This window comes from Zonotrichia leucophrys, chromosome 1A (assembly GCF_028769735.1).
Source record: "Zonotrichia leucophrys gambelii isolate GWCS_2022_RI chromosome 1A, RI_Zleu_2.0, whole genome shotgun sequence".
In the NCBI taxonomy this organism is placed as follows: Eukaryota; Metazoa; Chordata; class Aves; order Passeriformes; family Passerellidae; genus Zonotrichia; species Zonotrichia leucophrys.
In genome coordinates, this window is record NC_088170.1 from 41,021,965 (window position 1) to 41,041,530 (window position 19,566).

At 37.7% G+C, this 19,566-nt stretch overlaps 1 protein-coding gene across 2 annotated transcripts in view; it reads left to right on the plus strand.

The window, feature by feature from the left end:
* LARGE1 (LARGE xylosyl- and glucuronyltransferase 1) overlaps window positions 1-19,566 on the plus strand; it is a 276,230-nt gene that overhangs the window by 62,745 nt on the left and 193,919 nt on the right. For both annotated transcript variants that reach the window (XM_064702500.1, XM_064702499.1), the window contains one exon: window positions 18,236-18,422. In XM_064702500.1, the coding sequence (XP_064558570.1) occupies window positions 18,317-18,422 (106 nt within the window). In that variant the 5' untranslated portion in view covers window positions 18,236-18,316. The remainder of the gene's footprint in view (window positions 1-18,235; window positions 18,423-19,566) is intronic.

The following is a 19,566-nucleotide window of genomic DNA, read 5'->3' on the forward strand; positions in this document are numbered from 1 at the left end:
TCTTTCCTGTAGGCTCCCTTCAGGTATCAAAGGGTTCCTATCAGGTCACCCTGAGGCCTTCTCCAGGCAGAACAAACCCAGTTGTCTCAGCCTTTCCATGTAGGAGAGGTGTTCCATCCCTCTAATCATCGTTCATGGATGGACTTATGCCAGGTCAATGTCCTTCCTGTGCTGGGCACTTCCCTTACCCTGCCCACGGTATGATTGGCTTTCTGAGCTTTTTCTGGTCCTTTATTAATTGAAATCTTTGCCTGAAAAATTACACTTTTATGCTCCCTATGAAAGCACCCTGGACTAAGAAAAAGAGAAGATACTGAATTCATTAGCTTATATTGTAAACAAATTATCTGAAAGAGAGGAAGAATGTGCATACATTACATTCATAATAACCAGAAGAGATAATGTATTATATGGGAGAAATTGCTTCTGTGAAGAGGTTGGGAAATGTTTATTTATTTTCCTAAGAGGCATTATCAGTGATAGAAACGTGAGTCAGAATACCTATTCTGCAGTAACAGCTAATCTTTTATAGAAGATTTTTGTTTCTTGCTAATATATATGAGTGATTGCAGATTTTGTGTCTTTCCTTTTTACAGATTCTTGTATATTATGATTAGCTCTTGCTTTTCCAGGACTAAGATCACAGCTAGTGAGTGATGAAGCAACCTTGCTTTTATTTGAGCTCAGATGGAGAAAAGGTCTTTCATTTCCTTTCCAAAATCTTGGTATTTGCCAAACAATATGAAGATGATTCAAAGTAATGTGTAAAAAAACCCCACTAAAATTAAAATAAAATGGTAAAAGATATTTTTAATACTTCTACAAGCCCTGTCTTCTTTTTAGCAACCGAAGGGGTGACTTGACCTTTCCATTCTGGGGCTTATTTTTGCATTATAATGTAGGTCATAACTTCTTAAAACCTACATATATGAAACTAGTTGCTAATTCTATCTGTATTAATTTTATTTCTGAATTTGAGACTTTGTAAGACCTTGTTTTGAGTGCATATAACTTCCTTGAAAGTCTCTAAATCTAGAACTTGTGACCTTTAATACAAAATGAGCATTTTTTTCATAAAATCAGAGAAGAGTCCAGGTTAGGAAGGGCTGAAAAGGTCATTTGCTCCAATGTTTTATGGAAAAGGGGGCCTAGATTTGGATATCTTTACTCTGTGCAGGCGTGTCTTCTTCAGTCTTTACAGAAGTGGATTTATTAAATGGAAGACTTCCCACAATGGCAAAGCATACTTGAAAATTTATTTATTTTTGGACTTCCTACATTATTGGCCTCTAGATCCTCAAAAAAGCCTTTGTAAAAATAGTTCTTTTTTTCCCTAAACAATGATTGTTACCTTCCATTTCTGCAAAGCTAAATCATGACAAAAAAGTCAATGGGCCTTTTTTAAGGTATTATCTTTTAAGGATTTGATAAAGGTTAATGAGAAGATTGTCTTCAAAAAATAACTAATAGTCTGTTGTCCATTATTTGGGTCTAGGCTTCCATCTTCTATTTCTTTGTTTTGCATTTTGATTTTTTTGCTGCCTTCCTAAAAAGCAGTAGGATATCTCTCAGCCACTGCTTTCCATCTGTGAAGAATTTGGAGGATAATGATGCTCCCACAGGTTCTGATAAGATTTTCATGCTGTCTAAATGTGAGAATTTTGGAGGTCTAAACTAATAATTGTCGTGTCAGGCTTTAGTGTGAGTGTGGGAAAACTATGAACTAAGCATGTTTGGAAGGAGGTGTCCCTGTTTTGCAGTTGCCAGGTATCAAGGGAAGCAATGATTGTTGGCAATATGTGAGCATTACAGAAATTTATTTTTTTTACTTGGCAGCACCTTGTAAAGGCATTCCTGTCAGCTTTGTTGGTGTCCTTTTTGCTTTTGCTGTCATCCTATTTGGGTATGGAAATGTGCTAAGCTTTTTCTTGTGTTTTGTTTGCAAAACACCTATTCAGGCTGTAACCTCCCTTTTTCTGATTCTCTGCAGAGCAAAGTCAAATGCGGTCCCAGGAGAAGTGATGTTAGCTCAAGTGTTTATTATTGTGCATAGCTCCCCTATGAGACTGCTTTTTCCCCTCTGTGACCGCAGTCCCATGTACAGCTCTGGCGCTGTGCCTTAAAACCACAATACTGTTAACTAAACAAGAAAATGTGTGGTTTTTCCTAAAGTCTAGATTGTGAAAATCAGCCCCACAACTCGTACAAAGGAGCATCCACTTCCCTGTCTGTAAAGCAGAAATGTAAACCCAAATTGTTTCAGGTTAGTTCTCTAAATTCTTTGTGCACGTAGCACGAGACACCTGCTTGTGTTCCTGTGCATGTGCACAAGGTGGCCAGTGTTAAATTAAAACAACCCATGGAAGCTTGGAATGAAAGAACAAGATGATTATTGTAATGCCAGTTTTTAAATACAGTAAGAATGTGCATTGTCAGTGGAAAGGGTAGGCAAAATCTAGGTCTGCATTGGGTTCTTAGGTAACACTGAGTAGGGATGGACAGGAAAAGGTGAGACCTTCATGGTCCCTAGGCTGGATGGTGTCTGACCAGTGGCCCTGAGCCCTGTCAGCCCCCAGGAAGAGCATACTTTATTTGCTTTTTGAGTAGCATCATGCAGAACTGTTTTGCAAGTGTTTTCTGTCTTTTTTTTTCTTTTCTTTTTTAAAGATTGTGTTGGAGTTTCCTGTGTGAGATCAGTTCTGACTGGTTTGTTAAAAATGGAATTTATCCCTCAATACATTTATAAACTGCTGTGAAAAATGCCATTTCTTTTGGAAATGATGTTTCATTTATTTTCCAGAGCTGTAATTCAACACTAAATACTGGGCACATGCCAAGTTATAGGACTGCAAAACAGATTTCTGGAAATAATCCTTACAATTTCTTTTGTTTTAAAATGTTTGAAGAAAACAAAACTAGTGACTGTTGAAGTTTGACACTGAGAACTTCCTAAAAAAAATTCATCCCCAAAAAATAATCATGTCTTAAAAAAAATTAGATGCAAAAAGCCCTAAAGGAGAATTGAGGGGCTTTCTTAATTGTTAATTTTAGAATGTGTGTGATGTCCAACTGTGTTGCTTTATAATTTGTTGATGAGTGAGAGAGTCTGAGCAGATAGGTTCTCTTAGGTGGTGAAATGGAAAAGAGCATGCATGGCTCTGTGGTAATAATGCTTTTAAAGAGGAATAATTTGCAGTTATGGTGGTGAACTTCACCTTTGGAATCCATTTTTAAGGTCACGTTTCAGGTTTAGGCTGATAACAGACAAGGCACCTCAGTCTGCCTTGTTATGCTGCACTATGGAAGAGCAGAGTATTTTTTTGTCTGGATGCTTTTAGACTGAAGGTCTGTAGGGACAAGGACTTGCTCTGTTTGCACATCACTTATTGGATATGATCCTCCTATGCTGCGCTCCATAGGCTTAGTCGCACAAGAAGGAGTTTCTGCGCTGGGAAGAGGAAAAATGTAAAAATGTTGCCATTTTGACTGTGACTAAGTTCTGTTTGCACAGTATTACTTTTGTTTGCACTACGTGGGTAAGCCAGGCGCTCGCTTCTAGCATTCGGTGGGCGATTTCCCCACGGCCTGGCTGCTGTGTGCGTCCCGCAGCTGCGGTGTTCCTTACCCTGGCTGCGGGGAATGGATTGTCGCGATTGTCGCTCCTGCCCGCAGCGCGTCCCGCCGCCTGCTGCCGTGGCACGGCTGCCTTCGGTCTGCTCCCTCCTGCTGCGGCTCGCCTACACGCTCAAAACCTCTAGGAGGGCAGCATCGCGGGTGTCATCTCGGTGTGTCACCCTCCTGCCTGGAAAAAACTCGGTGTTTGCTTGGAAGCGTTTAGGACGGCGGCAGCAGCCTGGGTAATTTCTGTATGTCTCAGTTTAAAAGTTTCTTTGAAGTACTGGGAGTTGGAATGTGTCTCGTTCGTTGCTACCTTTGAGGAATTAACTGGTCTAGAATTTTAGGTTTGAAGTGGAAAAGTGTTGATGCTAAGTAAGTAATTTGCCTCCTTTGCCTGCTGTAAATGCAAACGCAGGAAAATGCCCCAAATAAGCTATCTTTATCAAGTATCTAATTAGCTGAGCTGTTCTGTTTCAGCCCAAGACAGGTTATGACTGGGATGATAAAAAAGGGAATTCTTTTATAGCCTAATTTTTAGATGAAGAAAAAACTTGCATTTGATCACAGCTGTTGATTTTTCTGACAGCTCCACAGCTTGTGACTTGTTCCTCATTAATACAGCTATATGAAACTGTTCTTTTCCACTTTACCTCTTATTTGGTGTGGCTTCAGCATTTTCTGCAGCTTGATGTGGTACAGATTTGTCCATGTTAACAATTGCTGAGGCCCAGCAGGAGTGGGTTTGTAGAGTGAAATAGTGCAGAGGACCAGATACACAGGCTGCATTCATTCAAGGTTTTTACAGTGGTCTAGTTGCAGTCTTGTTCCAGCAGCTGAGCATCCTTTAGCATACCCTCTGGAATGTATCTTCTGGTTTTTTTCCCATCCTAAGGGTATCCAGTCTGTCCCCTCTCAGACTCCTCAGTCATGTAGCTCAGTCTAGCATGAGAAGGAATGCTTGGGGAGATTGTGTCAGAAGGGATGAAAGTGTTCCTCCTCTGAATTAGAATGCTGATGTAAAATGACTTATTGAATTATTTCTCAGCTGTAGCTGAAACTGCCTGCTTCCCTGTGTTTTTCCACATTGATTCACCAAAAGGAATAGAGGTTGAATTTGTGAGACATATGTCATGGTAGCTGTAGGGTTTCAATTGATAATATTACTGCTATTAGCATGCAGATTGAACTTTTTCCCCCATAAACTTTAGAATTTTTATACCTCCAAGTCATTTATATTCCTGATGTAGCAAAACAATTTTAGATGTTCTTATCCAATATCTCTAACCTCACAGATGGCAATAAAAACTAAACAGAAAATCCACCATGTTATAAGAAAAAAAAACTTAAAAAATACACGAAATGTGTAGATCTCATTCATTAATCTTTGTTAGTGGCACTTAGACAATATATTGAGCTACTGTGGTAAAATATTAATGAGGATTGAGGTCTTGCTTAGATGAGATTTTCACTGCAGTTGGGCTCTTTGGCTTCTTTTCTTAACTTTACCATTGACTTGCTGGGTAATGAATTTTCCTCAAACTCCTAAATTTTTTACCTTTAAGACGCAAGGAAACCCAAAGATATTTAAATATTATGGCATTTAATTTAAAGATCCAGGAATCTTTATATCAATATATGTTACAGGAATGTTGGAAATACTAGAAAATTTGAGAACCTCAAAGGAGGGATGAGAACAGCTAAAACAATTCTATTTCTACTGCTCAAGTATTTTAGCATCAAAAGTAGTAAAATATTCTTCAAAAGAACTGTTGTAGTGTTTCATAGTTTTTCAGCTGATAAACCCCTGTGTTTGTTTTTGTTCAAAAGGCAGTTTTCCCCCAAATTCTTTCATGCAATTATTTGCTATCACTTTAAGTATTAGAAGAATGACACATACAGTGTTTGATCATATCATGGAATATAGCTTTGAAGGTGACAAAAAAATACCTCAAGCTGTGTTGCAATTCAACATTGCTTCTTCCAAAGTGTTTTTAGACACTAAGAAGACATGAGTCAACCTTTACCATTTTGCTTTACTTCATAGAACTGGTTTATAATATTCATCTGTAAATGTCTTAACATATATTCTCATCTGTATGTGTATAATTGGTAAGGTCTTCTCAATAGTTAAAATATTCAAGAACCTCTACCTTGATTGGTTACAAACTACTCCAGGCATCTGTTTGTTAGAGTTTATAAACATTTTGTCAGCATAGTATGTGGTTTGAAAGTCACTTATATGCAGCAGATGCGTTCTGCCTGAATCGGACTCAGAAATTCCAAAAGCTGCATGATAAGAGCCTGAAATGAAATCAGTATCAAGTAATGGTTGGCACTCGTGCCCAGCAGATCTATGCATTTCCAGTGATGCCTCCAACAGTAGTGCTAACCCCTCTGATTTTCTCAGAAGCCAGGAGGAGGTGACATTTTGTTTCAAGATCAGTTCTTGAAGTTCTAATAAAACTACAGCATTTTCTTTAAAAAGGAAAAGTTCATGTTATTGTAGTTGCAGAAATGATTTGAGATACTAGCTTTCAAAGCTTTCCAATCTGAAGGTACTGTTTAAGAAAATGAGAAGAGCAGTCCCTTCTTCCCATCCACAGCTGATGGGAACTCTGTTCAGTTCTGAGACACCCAAGGTTGTCAGGCTGCTAATGCATGTTGTTGAAATGGCCACTTAGGCAGAAAGAAGATATATTACCTTAGTTTAGGGGACATTTTACAGGAACACCATTTTCTTTAGCATATTTTTCACTGTACAACTTTTTAGTAGTCATTAACCCTGCTATCCAGTAATCTACAGCTTCATTTTCTCATTTAAAATGGTGCTCATTGTTGCTTTCAGTATATTTCACTGTCTCTCAAAATCAGTTTGTAAAAGTCTTTGGCAGTAGAGATGCTGTAAGTTTAAGGTCAGCCATATCAATAAATACTAACTGGTTTCTTTAATCTCTCAAAGTCTGTTTAAAAAAGTAAAGTATTCTTCCAACTGCTGTATGTGAGCTAGAAACTAATATATATTACAAGTTTGCAAATGTGAGACTTTATTCAATAAGAGAGTACATAAACTGTACAAAATACAAACAATGAACATCCATATAAGTATTTCATCAAGTTGAACCCTTTCAGGAATAAATCTGTTTTCCTTTTAAAAGAATATTTTCTTTTAGAGAAATTGAATCAAATGTAGATCATCTTGCTTTATGACATTGAAATACAAAGCCAATGGGTATGCATTTTGGAGGTAATGCTTGTTATTGGCACAAGCATTTTTCTTTTTTTTTTTTTTTTTTTTTTCCTGCTTTTATGGGGCTTTTTTTGTTAGATAAATAATTTTAAAAGTTGTGGCCAAAGAATCAACCACTTAGAACATAATTTACCCTTTAACTACAAAATTATGTCTAAATGCCAGTAAATGTCTGAAGACTGCACAGGGCATTTTAACATGTTATAGAAGAGGTGTTTCAGCAGCCTTACTGTTGAAATTTCCAGCCTTGTCATTCTTAACACACTCAAAGCATACTTTTGGGCTGGCTTCACTTTATGTACCAGAGCTCCTTCTAATAACTAAATACATTTTAAGTGTCTCTCAGTAGCACAGTATAACAAATGTAGTCACCACAAGGTATACCTTGACATTTCCATAAAACAAGTCAAACAAAATGAGTTTTACAATTTTGAACCTTTTGTGGCAAATGAGGAGAAATAATTGAAAGTTGAACTTCAGGACTTCAATACCAAATTCTGAGTTGCCTGTAAAATATGTGCAGCTCATATTTTCCCAGGAATTAGTGGTGAAAAAAATACTCTAGTTTTCTATTAACTTGTGCATCCCAGACTTAACATTAGTACTATGTTCTGCAAATGATGACAGCTTTTAAAAATTTGGACCATTTAATTTGTTCAAATATTCTCAATGCAGTTTCATTGTTAGAAATAAAGGATTTACCTTCTCTTTCAGCTCTGTAATAAAACACATAATCACTGCACGTATTTTCTATATCCATAGGTCTCATCCACAGCAGCCAAAAATCCAAAGGCATCCAAGCCCTTTTTAGTCTTTTTCAAAAAAATCTTCTTCATCAATTGAAAAAGTAGTTAATAGAAGCTTGGCAATAAACAAAATTTGTCCTACCAAACTATGTCCTCATAGCTGTGGGTGAATTTTGGAAAAACAGTATTATGTAATTTGTTGTCAAAACCAACCTATCTGTCTGCATCACATTAGCTAATAATAATAATAATAATAAAACTCTGGACTACTTTTCTTGCTCTTCAAATAACTGCATTGTTCTGTCCTATATTTTTGCATCTCCTAGCAACATAAAAAGTTTCAAAAAGTTTTATTTTTAGAAGTGTGCTGGAATTGTTTTCCCAACCATTATATTTTCATGCTGTCTCACTGACAGGTTCCCTTGAGCAAGTGAGAAAGCTGCTCTGCTGAAAGTGCAGTCAGTGATCTGTAGTGGTTACTGCTCTCTGTTGCAGTACATATTGAGGTATAGCTCATCTTGATGGTGAAGCATTGGCCTTGGGGTCAGTATTGTGATCCCAGTCTCTGTACAGTTATAACTGAATTGACCTCATTTACTTTATGATCGTTTAATCTGCAGTTTACATGGCCCATAGATTCAAAATATTGTGTCCCTGTGTCCTGTAGTGTTATGGCAACAGATAATGTAATGCTCGTGATACACGAATAGAGTAGACCATCTGTAGGTAACAAAACTGACATTATAACTATGAGAGTTGTACTGCAAAAGGCATTGCCTCGAGAAGGTGTCCTGGTTTGCAGGCCAAGAGGTGTGAGGGCCTGGCCCCTGTGGGACAGACTGCCTGCATCTGCATTGTGTAACATCCTCTGCTTGGATCCCAAGGGAGCGCTATTTTTGTGTCTTTGTATGATCCACAGAAACTGCCACAGCTCACCCAAGTCACGTCATGATGCAGAGGGGGGTGTGTTGTATTTCACAATGGCAGTGCCTGAAGGCAGCAAACCTGCTGAGGCAGTACTGGGGGAGTGTTACAGTGCACCCGGAGCAATCTTATCTATGCTGTCTGTAGGGAATAGCCCCTGTGGGAAATGCTGTTCAAAAATTCTCCTGCTGTTGTGTCAGAAGAACCTCCCTGTCTCACCCTGAAAGGAAGCCCAGGAACTAAGGGATACGTGGAGAACCTTAGCAAATCACAGATCTGGAACGAGCAGGGGAGCCAAGTTTTTAAAATATTGGTACTCATGGGATTAGTTTAACTGCAGCTCCATTGCTTAGACTAACTTCTTAAAAAATGTATTTCAAAAGTATTGTTTTGGCTTTGGTATCAGTTTAAGTAATATTTATATATGCGTATTCTTAAGTTTTTTTGTATAAAGACATATTTAAGGATTTCTTGGTTTTAAACTATAAAGATCTAATATGGGGAATGTTCCAGGAATCAAACTTCAGTATAGAAAGCTGAAGAGTCTTTCAGCATTTGCTTTGCAGCTGTGAATATTCATAATAAAACTTTCAGTCATTTCTGCTTGACTGTTTCACTTGGGTGAAATACTTTCATCCAGTTGACAACAATCTTAGACTTGAGAGTTAAGATCTCTTTCATCTAAATTCTTCTGAGACTCTTACCCAGTCTTTGTCCTGCTCTCATGAGACTTGCTATTGAAGTCCTACAGGGTAGCTTAACTTCTGCTCTCTTAATGATTGCCAGACACAGAAAGAGTCAAATTGTCTTAAAAGATACTGGAATATAGAAGCAGGTAGGAGAGAGAATAAGTGGTGTTCATCCTCTGTCTCTCTCCTTATCTCCACCAGCCAGTGCAAAGCATGCTTTTGTCTTATGTAACATGGCCATGCCTTTACATTCCTCTACATCCTTTCATGATCCTCAACATCATCTTTATCTTCTTTTTATTTCATTAGAAAGGGTCTGGCAGCCTCCCCTTTGCCCTGAAAATTATGAATTATAATCAGATTTAACGTGGATTTGTTAATTATGTGCATTTGAATAAGGTAATTCTTTTCACTGTATTAATTTTCTTTTTAAGAGACTTACTAAATATTTTATATTTATTATTTCTGTACCTTCATCTAATTGCAGAATTATAGGAACTTCCAAAAACAATGGTGATGATAATGAGATCAGTAGAAATTACAAACAGTGAAGTTTTCACACAGAGATATAATGAAATGTTTTGTGAAAATCATTGTCATTTCTGGAAATAGAGAGAACATAGGAGCACAGAGTCCACTGCCCTTTTTTCCAGGCAAACCACCCTCCCTCAGACAGTAGTTTTTAAATGAAGAGTAAAGAGCTCTGCAAACAATACATTGGTTTGAAGGAGCATTATTCAACCTGCTTTGTAGAGGATTGGACTAAATGACCTCTAGGGGTCCCTTCCAACCTGAACTTTTCTATGATTCTATTGAAATGCTGACTCCACACATGGAAAATTTGGATTCTTTAGAAAGTATTTTTGCCAGGATCTCCTCTTGAGGCTGGTTTCTACAGCTTTGTTTAGCTTTGGTAACACCTTTCATGGCCCTTTTGTAATTGGAACTCCTGTGTCATTGTCTAATACCCATATAGATCTGTGCTTTACTGAATACAAAGCCATGAGACATCCCTGTTTATAAATTCCAGTGTCTCAAGTTGTGTTCCAGTGTTCAAGAACGTGTCCTATGTGAAACAACGTAAATCCACAGCTGCCTTTCCTACTTAAAGTGTCTGGCACCAAATTATTCTGCAAGAGCTTTGTTTTTCTGTCAGGTAAAATGGAGTGTGGAGTGTAAGAACTTTTCCCATTAATTCATAGAGAACCCACTCAGCCTTCAGAAAGCCTACTGAAATAAAAGATGCTTATAGCCCACTTGGATGGTATAATATTTAAGAAATAGTAAATATTGGACCTTGAAACACAGGGATTTCTGCAGGAAACTTACAAACAAAGGGTTGCTAACAATTCTTGCTGCTATTTTATGTTCTATAGTAGCATCAAAGAGCGATTGAGACTCTGTAGTGTGCTTGGTAAAGCAGCACTGTGATTGTAGCAAGATTTGTCTTCTGCTTTATGGTCACATATTTCCATACACTACACTTCATTACCTATTTGGTGGTTCTTAATTATTCAAATAGGAAATTTTTGACCCATGGAATCTATGCACTTCTCATTTCCTTCCTTCTTACTGTCAGGATTGAGGAGAGAGCCACCTGGGCCCATTTCTCTCTTCCTTTATTTTTAAAAAAAATTAATTTGCCTAATTTAATATAAATATTTAATAAAGATCAGTTTATAAGTATGATGCCAGCTTTTACTTCCATCTGCCAAGTAAGTAGCTGCTGTAAACATGCTATGAATATGTAAGCATGTTATAAATTCTCATGTAAAACAAACTTGTAGTTTGAGATCTATGCAGTAAAATAAAAGTTAGGGGGGGTTTTGTCATGCTTTTTAGAATTTTTTATAGTAGGACTTTGCTTCATAGAGAGATGGATTTTTTTTTTTTTTGTCAGGGAGGAACAGTTCAAGAAAAAAATTGTTCTCTCATGAGCAAAACTTTCTAATGAATCTTTAATCAATTTCCTTGTTAGAGCAGCTTTATACATAGTGGATTCTAATGGAGGTAAACACTGCTTTTGAACAAGCATCCAAGAACTTCAGCTGAGAAGCAAGTATTAGCATAAAAATTGCAGAGAAGGGTTATGTGTGATGCACATAGTGCCCTACTCCTGTTTTAAAGAGCATTTTCTTTTCTATGTGGCTGTATGTGCACAAGGTGGATGGACAAAACTCATGGCTTGTCTCTCTGATTATGCAGTTGAAGGAGGCTCTGGTGTAGAGGTTGGCAGAGCAGTGATGCACCAACAAACTGATGTTTTCTTTGAGATTAAAACAGATAGCATATTACCTATTTTTGGTTTGATTTTTTTTTCTTAATTGCCTTCTGCCACTACTTTAGGTAGAGATGCTTGGATTTGGAAAGCTATGTCCTTTTTGTAAGTCTGGAATTCATACATGTAGTAATGCTGTGGCCTGAGTCTAGACTGCGATTGAAGGAGAGCTGCTTTTCTGTTGCCAGGTCCTGTATCCACAGGTATGTGATCCTGATGGCTGGTCATGGTCTCCAGTATGTTCATAATTCAGGGGCATTGGAATCTCAAATTCTAAGGTACTCCTAATAGGTGTATGTAGGGCCTTGTTAGAATTCTGCCATACACAAACCAAGCCAGGCTCTATTTCACTTTCTTTGAGTTGTGCTGAGTCCTTAGATGAGATGGGGAGTCAGGAAATACTGATGCTGTATGCCCATATAGCTGAGAAAGTGGAATAAAGATGGGGTTTGGAGAACTCCTTGAGAGAAAAGAGGTCAGTAGCTGCTTTAAAAGTAAGTATAATTCTTTGGTTGCAAATGAAATGTTACAGGTAAGATAAATCTTTCTGACATGATTGTATTTTGTTGCTTCTCTTTGTTCTCAACTGATTGCATTTTCCCCCCCCTCATATTAACAGTGACATTTGATTGGAGACTTAGGAAAATATTCTTATCCTGTTAATCTTAGATTGTTTTATTCCTTAGTAATAATTTTGGAAGTTGCAGGCTTTCATTCTTTTGAATGAAAGTGTATGCTTGAAAGAAAAAAAGAATACCATTACAAGTGCATATGTAAATATATATATGTACATGCATAAAGTGGTACATGGAAATGAAAGCAGAAAAATGTGAAAGCATGTTATTTATTTGCTTCTCTCTGTCTGTGACTACTGTCGAGAGACATTTCATTCCTGTGGTGGTGTTTCTTACAGCTGGAACCTTCTAGAAAACTTTGATTAACAAGGCACTAATAGAATTTTCCTTAAGCCACAGCATGTACTGAGTGAAGATATAAAAGATGTCAATCCTGTGTGCCCTCAGAGCAGTTAGCACGGTTCCAAGGCAGAACTCATTTGTGCTGTCAACTTAGTGGCTATTTTCTCTCTTACAGATAGGACTGCTTCCTTGTAACTAGTTGAGAAAGAGTGCATTTGGTAGCGTTTGGAACTCTGCTGTAATCTTTTACTTTAAAGTGGCTTCACTTCTTTAAAGTCATGGTACTGTAGGATTAAGAAGTCTGATTTTGAGGTTCTCCAGTGCCAAGGAAATTTGGAGTGTGGGAACAAAAGGGGCCTTAGATTTGTTTCTGCATTAATTTCTTCTGGGTGGAAGAAGAAGAGATTGATGAGAGAAGAGATGGCATTTTCTTTCAATATGCTGATATGCTGTTTCTCTTCTAAAACGTTGAGAAGTGGAATATATTCACTATCCTGGTTTTGACTGGAATAGAGTTAATTTTCTTCTTAGTAGCTGGAACAGTGCTGTGTTTTGTATATGAGAATAATGTTGATAACACCCTGATATTTTGGCTGTTGCTAAGTCATACTTATTCAAATAAAATGTTTTTTCAGTTTCCCATGCTCTGCCAATGAGAGCTGCACAAGAAGCCAGGAGGAAGCATGGCCAGGACAGCTGACCCAAAGGCCAGAGATCTTCCATACATATGACAGCATGCCCAGTATACAAACTGGGAGAGTTATCTGGAAGGGGCTGGCTGCTGCTTGGGAATGGGCTGGGCATTGGTCAGCAGGCAGTGAGCAACTGTATTGGGCATCATGTGCTTTTTCTTGGGTTTTATTCCTTTCTCTGTCTCCTTTTCATTACAGTTACTGTTGCTGTTGATGTAATAATAATGGTGTTTATAATAATAATGTTATACCTAATTTGAATTATTAGGCTGTTCTTGTCGCATCCCATGAGTTTTCCCCTTTTCTGATTCTCCTCCCCATTCTTTTGGAAGGATGTGTGGGGAGCAAGTGGCTGTGTTGTATTTAGTTCCTGTCTGGGCTTAAACCATGAAAATTAACAGAGAAATGTTTAATTAAATAAAGATTTATCATTTAATTTTTTCATATTGAGTTTACTCTGCACCCTGCCTTTATGGTGCCAAACTTTAATATTACCATGTCACATGACAACCGGCTCCCATAATGGGAAGACTGCAAAGCTGCAAGATAAAATCTGTCAAGGAGTAAACTCATTATAAACCCTCATTACCAACATGTGAAAAAACCCAGAAAAATACTGCATAAGATACTGCTTTTTTACTTTGTTATTTATGTTTTTGACATAAATCTGAAAAATTTCCCATGAGGGATGAATGCCACATTGATATAGAGTCAAGGGAAAAGCTTTGCAGCAGAAATTGTTCATTGACTCTGTGACTGCAAGTGTGCAGAAAGAGAGCAGAGAGACTGCAAGAGCAAAAAGAATTAGATAACATTAATTTTAAAAACACAACAAAGCCATGGCACAGTATTGCTGTGTAAACAGCTTTAACTGTATATATTTATTTCCAGTGGCTCTGAAAACAAATGGAAGATTACTGGGAAAAGATTAACTGTAACAAATGCAAGGAAATGTTTGAAGCAGTTAGAAAAGCTTTTTATAGTAGAGCAGTTAAATCTAGTTAATTGTGTTTGATTTTTGTTTTCATAATTACTTCCATTGTTTCACAGAACTCCTGCTGAATGTCTGACATAGTCGAGTTCTCATGCCGTAATTAAAAGAAATAAATATATAGAAACTGAATACCAATGTGATTAGTGTTGTGTTACATACTTTAATATATGTGCTGCTCATACTGGTTAGCTGCTTCATGCTTAGCTGAGGAGATAATCCACAATTTAAAACAAAGAAACCCCTCTGGTAAGTTAGTGTAGTTAATGGAAGTGCTTGACTATACGTGAAGGTAAGAAAGGTCATTCTGGTCCAGTGGGAAAGTCATGAGTAAGTCTTAGTAATGAGAACCCCAAATAATTTTAGTTCCCACTGTGACCCTGCACGCTGGCATTGTCCAAGGCTTTTGGAACATGGTTAGCAGCAGCCTGGGAGGGGTGAGCTGGCCCCTGGTCACAGCACAGTCTGTGGAGCTGCTTCTGTGCAGTAGGTTTTATAAATCCTGAACTGGTGTGTCCTAGAAGTGTAGAGCACCTGGCACACTGACAGCAAGGCATAATGCATATGATGTACATGCAGCTAGCTTTTGTTGGTAGTATTTACTGAATCATATTTCTAAAATATGATTATATGGTGCTCTTGGAGCACAATTAAAGAGGAAGATAGAACAATATCTTGCAATGCATGCACTTTTTAGTATCTGTGGCTCAAGCAGAAAATCTGATTGTGGCTGGAGGGGTGTAGCTGAGACTGTGTTTGAAACTGCAAACATAAATGCTCCCTTTCTCTCTGGGTCCAATTTTGGTCTCCCTTGCTTTGAGATAAACGCAATAAGGATTGATAAAGTTGCAGATGCTTTTTGTGGCTCAGATCTAAAAATGCTAACATTGAGCAACAGGAAAGGAGCAACCACTGGCTGTTTTTTCATCAGAATACCACACCTGGATGCTGTGGTTAAATTGGCTGGGTTATTCCTTCATGCTTTGTTTTACAGTTTCTGATATGTTTCATGCCGTGTGTTTCTGGGTACAGGTGTTCAGTTAGCATAGCTGTTGAGACTGAAAACTGTCAGGAGGAGCACTGCATGGCTTTGTGCAAATGAAGTGAACCATTTTACTGAAAAGATCAATGTGCCTAGCAATGTCACATCTGAAGTAGCTTCAGTTTTAGCTTGTACCATGAAACTGCTTTTGAGGAGCTTTTAGGCAGGTGACAGTCTGATTCAGTGGGACTGTGGCAGTCCTACTGAGGAGTGGTGGAGTCTGTAGGAGAATTCTGAAAGGTATTTGCAGGCTCATATGGCAGAAATGTGCAACTGTGTTTTGTGCTCAGCCCTTGATCCAGCCAGTGTCAAATCCCTTTCCTTCCGTGGTGGATGTCAATCTGGCACTGTTGAAAAGAAAATCAAGTCAAAAGAGCTGCAATGTCTTCTTTCAATTTATTTGACAGTGGTATATTAGGTAACATTGTTTCTGAGTAAAGCCAATAGTGAATACATGATTGAGTCCAAATCTCTTCCTGTAAGCCAAGGATCTTCATTACCATTCATGGACCTTTTATGTAATCGCTTGTGTAAGGGTTGCACATGATGCATCGTCTACTTCGAAAAAAAGTACTCAGCAGGGGCTGTGTTTTTATACACGAAAAATGAATATTTAGGACCCAAGGGAAGCTATTCACATTTTTGGGAAGGTGGGGATATTGTAGAAGTGTGATTTAAAGTGGCTATATGGCTCTTTTAAAGCACTGTTAAAAGATGTATCTTAACATTTCCTAGGGTGATCCATCATAAGCTAACTTGTCTATTTAGGATTTTCCCAAATGTTTTTCTAGTTAGATAAAAGATGCGCATGAATGTGCAAAATGATTTCGCTGAAGGATGACAATTTGTAGAAAACTGAATTTGCCACATTTCTGTCTTTCCTTTGCAGCTGAACTGGTGTTGTGCCTTATACCTTTTTGATTTGTTAGAGTAATTTATGTTCATAGAGCAGAAAAGCTGGATTCCATCCTCCATATTAACCTGTTCAGAAACTTAACTTGCATGGATATTTAAAAGAATGTATAGGAAAAATCAAATTATTTCTTAAATACGCCACCCCAGGATGAATTAATCTACTAGCAGCGCTGTAACTCAGAGTCTGTATGTCCTTGCCCTGGAAATTTGTATCAGCACACTTGTAACAGTTTGATTTCAGAAACTGTGGTGTTGACTCCTAATTTGTTACCTGTAAGTTTTACAGGTGTCTTTGATAGGAGCAGTGTCCAGCCAGTGCGTGTTTCAGTGCAAAATGTGGCTATTTGCCAATGAATGTGCCTGAGAGTGTATATTTTCAGAGGTTTATTTTTCTTTGCACAGACTGACATCAGTGGCACATGCCAGTACATTTAAGGAAAAAAAGGAATTCCTACTTAAAATAAGTGTTTCTGTGCATTTTATAATATACATGCTTATAAACACAGAAGCCTGGAAAATTATCAGTGTTTGTCAAGTAGGCACGTAAAGGACTCTCTTCAGAGTTGTACAAGCTATGTGCTATAAGGAAAAGAAATGAAATGTAATCATTATCCAAATACAGTGAGTAAAGATAAGAGCTTTCCACAATTTATCTACCAAATGTGTGTCTCCGTCTAACACAGAGTGACTCTAATACCACAGTTGTAATATTAAGTCTGCCCACATATTTTGTGCAAAATCTCAGTGGTGAGGCATTCATTGCCTTGAAAAGCTGACACAATGGAATGCTTTTTGTGCTGGCTCTGGACAAATTATAGTCCATTTTATCAGTTCCAAGGTCAGAGTACTATCATGGCTCTTAAACTGTAGTGTAGTAAAGTGGACTCTATTGAATGTTCAAGGAACAGCTGTAAGTTTGCCTGATTATTGCAGCCAGGTATTTCCAGCACAAGAAAGAGACTTTTTGTCTGAACCTATTTCTCTTGTCTACATTCTCATTTTTGCTGTAATTTAATTTCAGAATTGATTTTTGCTGCAATATATATGGAGTTGTAGAGCTAAGACACTCTCATTGTTAACGTGTCACTGTAGAAATGATACATTGCTTGTATCAGCTCGACTGCTGGTTGAAGCATAAGTCAAAGGGCACCGTTATTAAACACCTTGTACTACCAGAGTCTCTTTCTTTCCCTACCGTTCTTGTAGACTACGCTGTTCTTAGAATTGAAAAACCTAAGCCCTTTCACAGAAAACCTGAAGTAGATTTGCATGGACTGAATACTTCTCTTTCCTTTTCTAACTTGTCTGCTACTAGCCTTTCCTTCCCTTTCAAAAAAACATGCTATCAAAATGAAACATAATTTTTATGCTCTGCATGCCTGCACTGGTGTGGGAATATTTGTTTTCCTGTGAATAAAAATCATCATATATTTTTTTCTTGGCCGCTCTGAAATGCAGAACAATTATTTCAAATTAGGATCAGATTTTTTTTTTTCCTAATAAAAAACTGTGTTATTCAGTAGAGTCAATTTTTCTCATGGCATACAGTCTGAAAGCTCCTGATATACCCTATGTGGATATGAGTATTTCCTTGCCCATTTTGCACTTTCTCTTCTCCTCTTTTACACAGCAGCTCATCAGCATTGCTTTTTGGTGTGCAAAGTGGGTAATTTCAGTAACATCTCTCTACCCCTAAACTTCAGCTTTCCTTTTTTTGGTTCCCTTGGTTCACTCTCTTGAGTTCATGACCAATTGCAATGCATCGCTGATGCAGTGGTGTGACTTCTGCTCTTTGAGAGCTGGTGAAGGAATGTGGGTGGCTTTCTCTTATCTGCCATGGGACCCCAACACACATGGGCATCAAAGATCTCAGAGTTCCTGTAAAGTAAAATGAGGACAAATAAAAATAAATAAATAAAGCTGACATCTCTTGGTGAGGTGGAGCTTAGTGTGTATTTAGGTGATATGATGTGCTTTATTGACTTACTGTCTTAATTTGACTTCTAAAACTTGCTTTATTATTAAGTAGTTGTGGATAATTTTGAAATGGGTACCACCTTGCAATTGCAGCAGCCCTTATTTAGCCCTGTTTTTTAAGTCTTTTGAAACACTGGCATAGTCTATAACTTTCTGTAGAGTGATAAACTGTTGAAATATTTTTTCCTTTCCTTTTCAGGGAGTAATATGTGGGAGGCTGTGGACTATTTGCTTCCGACATAGGAACAGCCTTGGGTTGGGATTCTGCACTCCTGAGAGAATGCTGGGAATCTGCAGAGGGCGACGGAAATTCCTGGCTGCCTCTCTGACCATCCTTTTTGTCCCAGCAATTACGTGGATTTATCTGTTTGCTGGGAGTTTTGAAGGTAGGAGAGGAATAATGGCTGAGGGGAGGGTGGTGGGGTATCGGATGATTTGTAGCTGGGCAGACAAATGTAGATTAGTCATTATTGGTTTTATTTAAATAAATTTTGTTTGGCTTGCATATGAAATAGTTCCCAAAGTGCAGATTTCAACAAAAGGCCTTCCTTACCATGTTCTCGATACTGAGGATGCTCAGTTAATTACTGGCCACAATTACTTGGTTTTCCACTCATCTTTGAACTTTGAAAATGTGCAACAACTCCCCCCCTGCCCAGTCCACTAATCTTTCTCTGTATTTTCTGATTTTTAAAAGTAGGTCTATCCTATGCCCTGTAAGATTTTTAGCATCTCATTTCAGATACGCTGAACACAGAAAATCAATGCATATCTATATAAGGTTTCTTTGCATAAAAGTAGTTTGGATCCACATCCACCTGACAGTGGATTGTTTTAGTTGGAATATCTTTCTGTCCCCTTCTTTTTTTAGATGGAAATCCTCCAGCTTATAGGTACATTGACTTACAGCTATGTAATGAGCACTTTTTATAACGAGACAGGGAATAATCACTACTTTGTCTTTTAAATTACCTGTCTGGTGAAGTTTCTTTCCTGGCCTTACAGACGTTCAACAGTAATACTTCAGTTAGGGGAGGATCAAGGATTCTGGCTCTCCTGCTCTTTCCTACTTTGTAACTTTTTAAAATTTGTTTGTTTTGTTTATTGTGGAGGTGAAGCATTTTATATTGGACAACAGGTCTGTTATTTTGGCAAGAGTAAAAAAAAGTTGTTCAGCCTTTGTAGTTGCATTAGCATGAGGAAAGGTGTTCCAACTTTGTAAAACTGTTCAGTCACTACTTTACAGTCTGATAATTTTAAAAAGGCATTGTTTAAAATGTCAAGCTTCTTTCATGTATTCTTGGCTGACAAATCAGTGCCGTGTTTGGAAACAAAAGAGGTTTCCATGTTAAATCACAAGTAAGAGTATGTAAAGATTTTCTCTGTGTGTTGCATACGATTCTGAATTAGTTATATTCCATGTACAAATATTTGATTATGCAAATTTATTCAAATACTTAAAATTCTACCTTAATGTGCAGTAACTCCATGAGCTCATTCTAGAACGAAACACTTGTGGGATTCATGTTA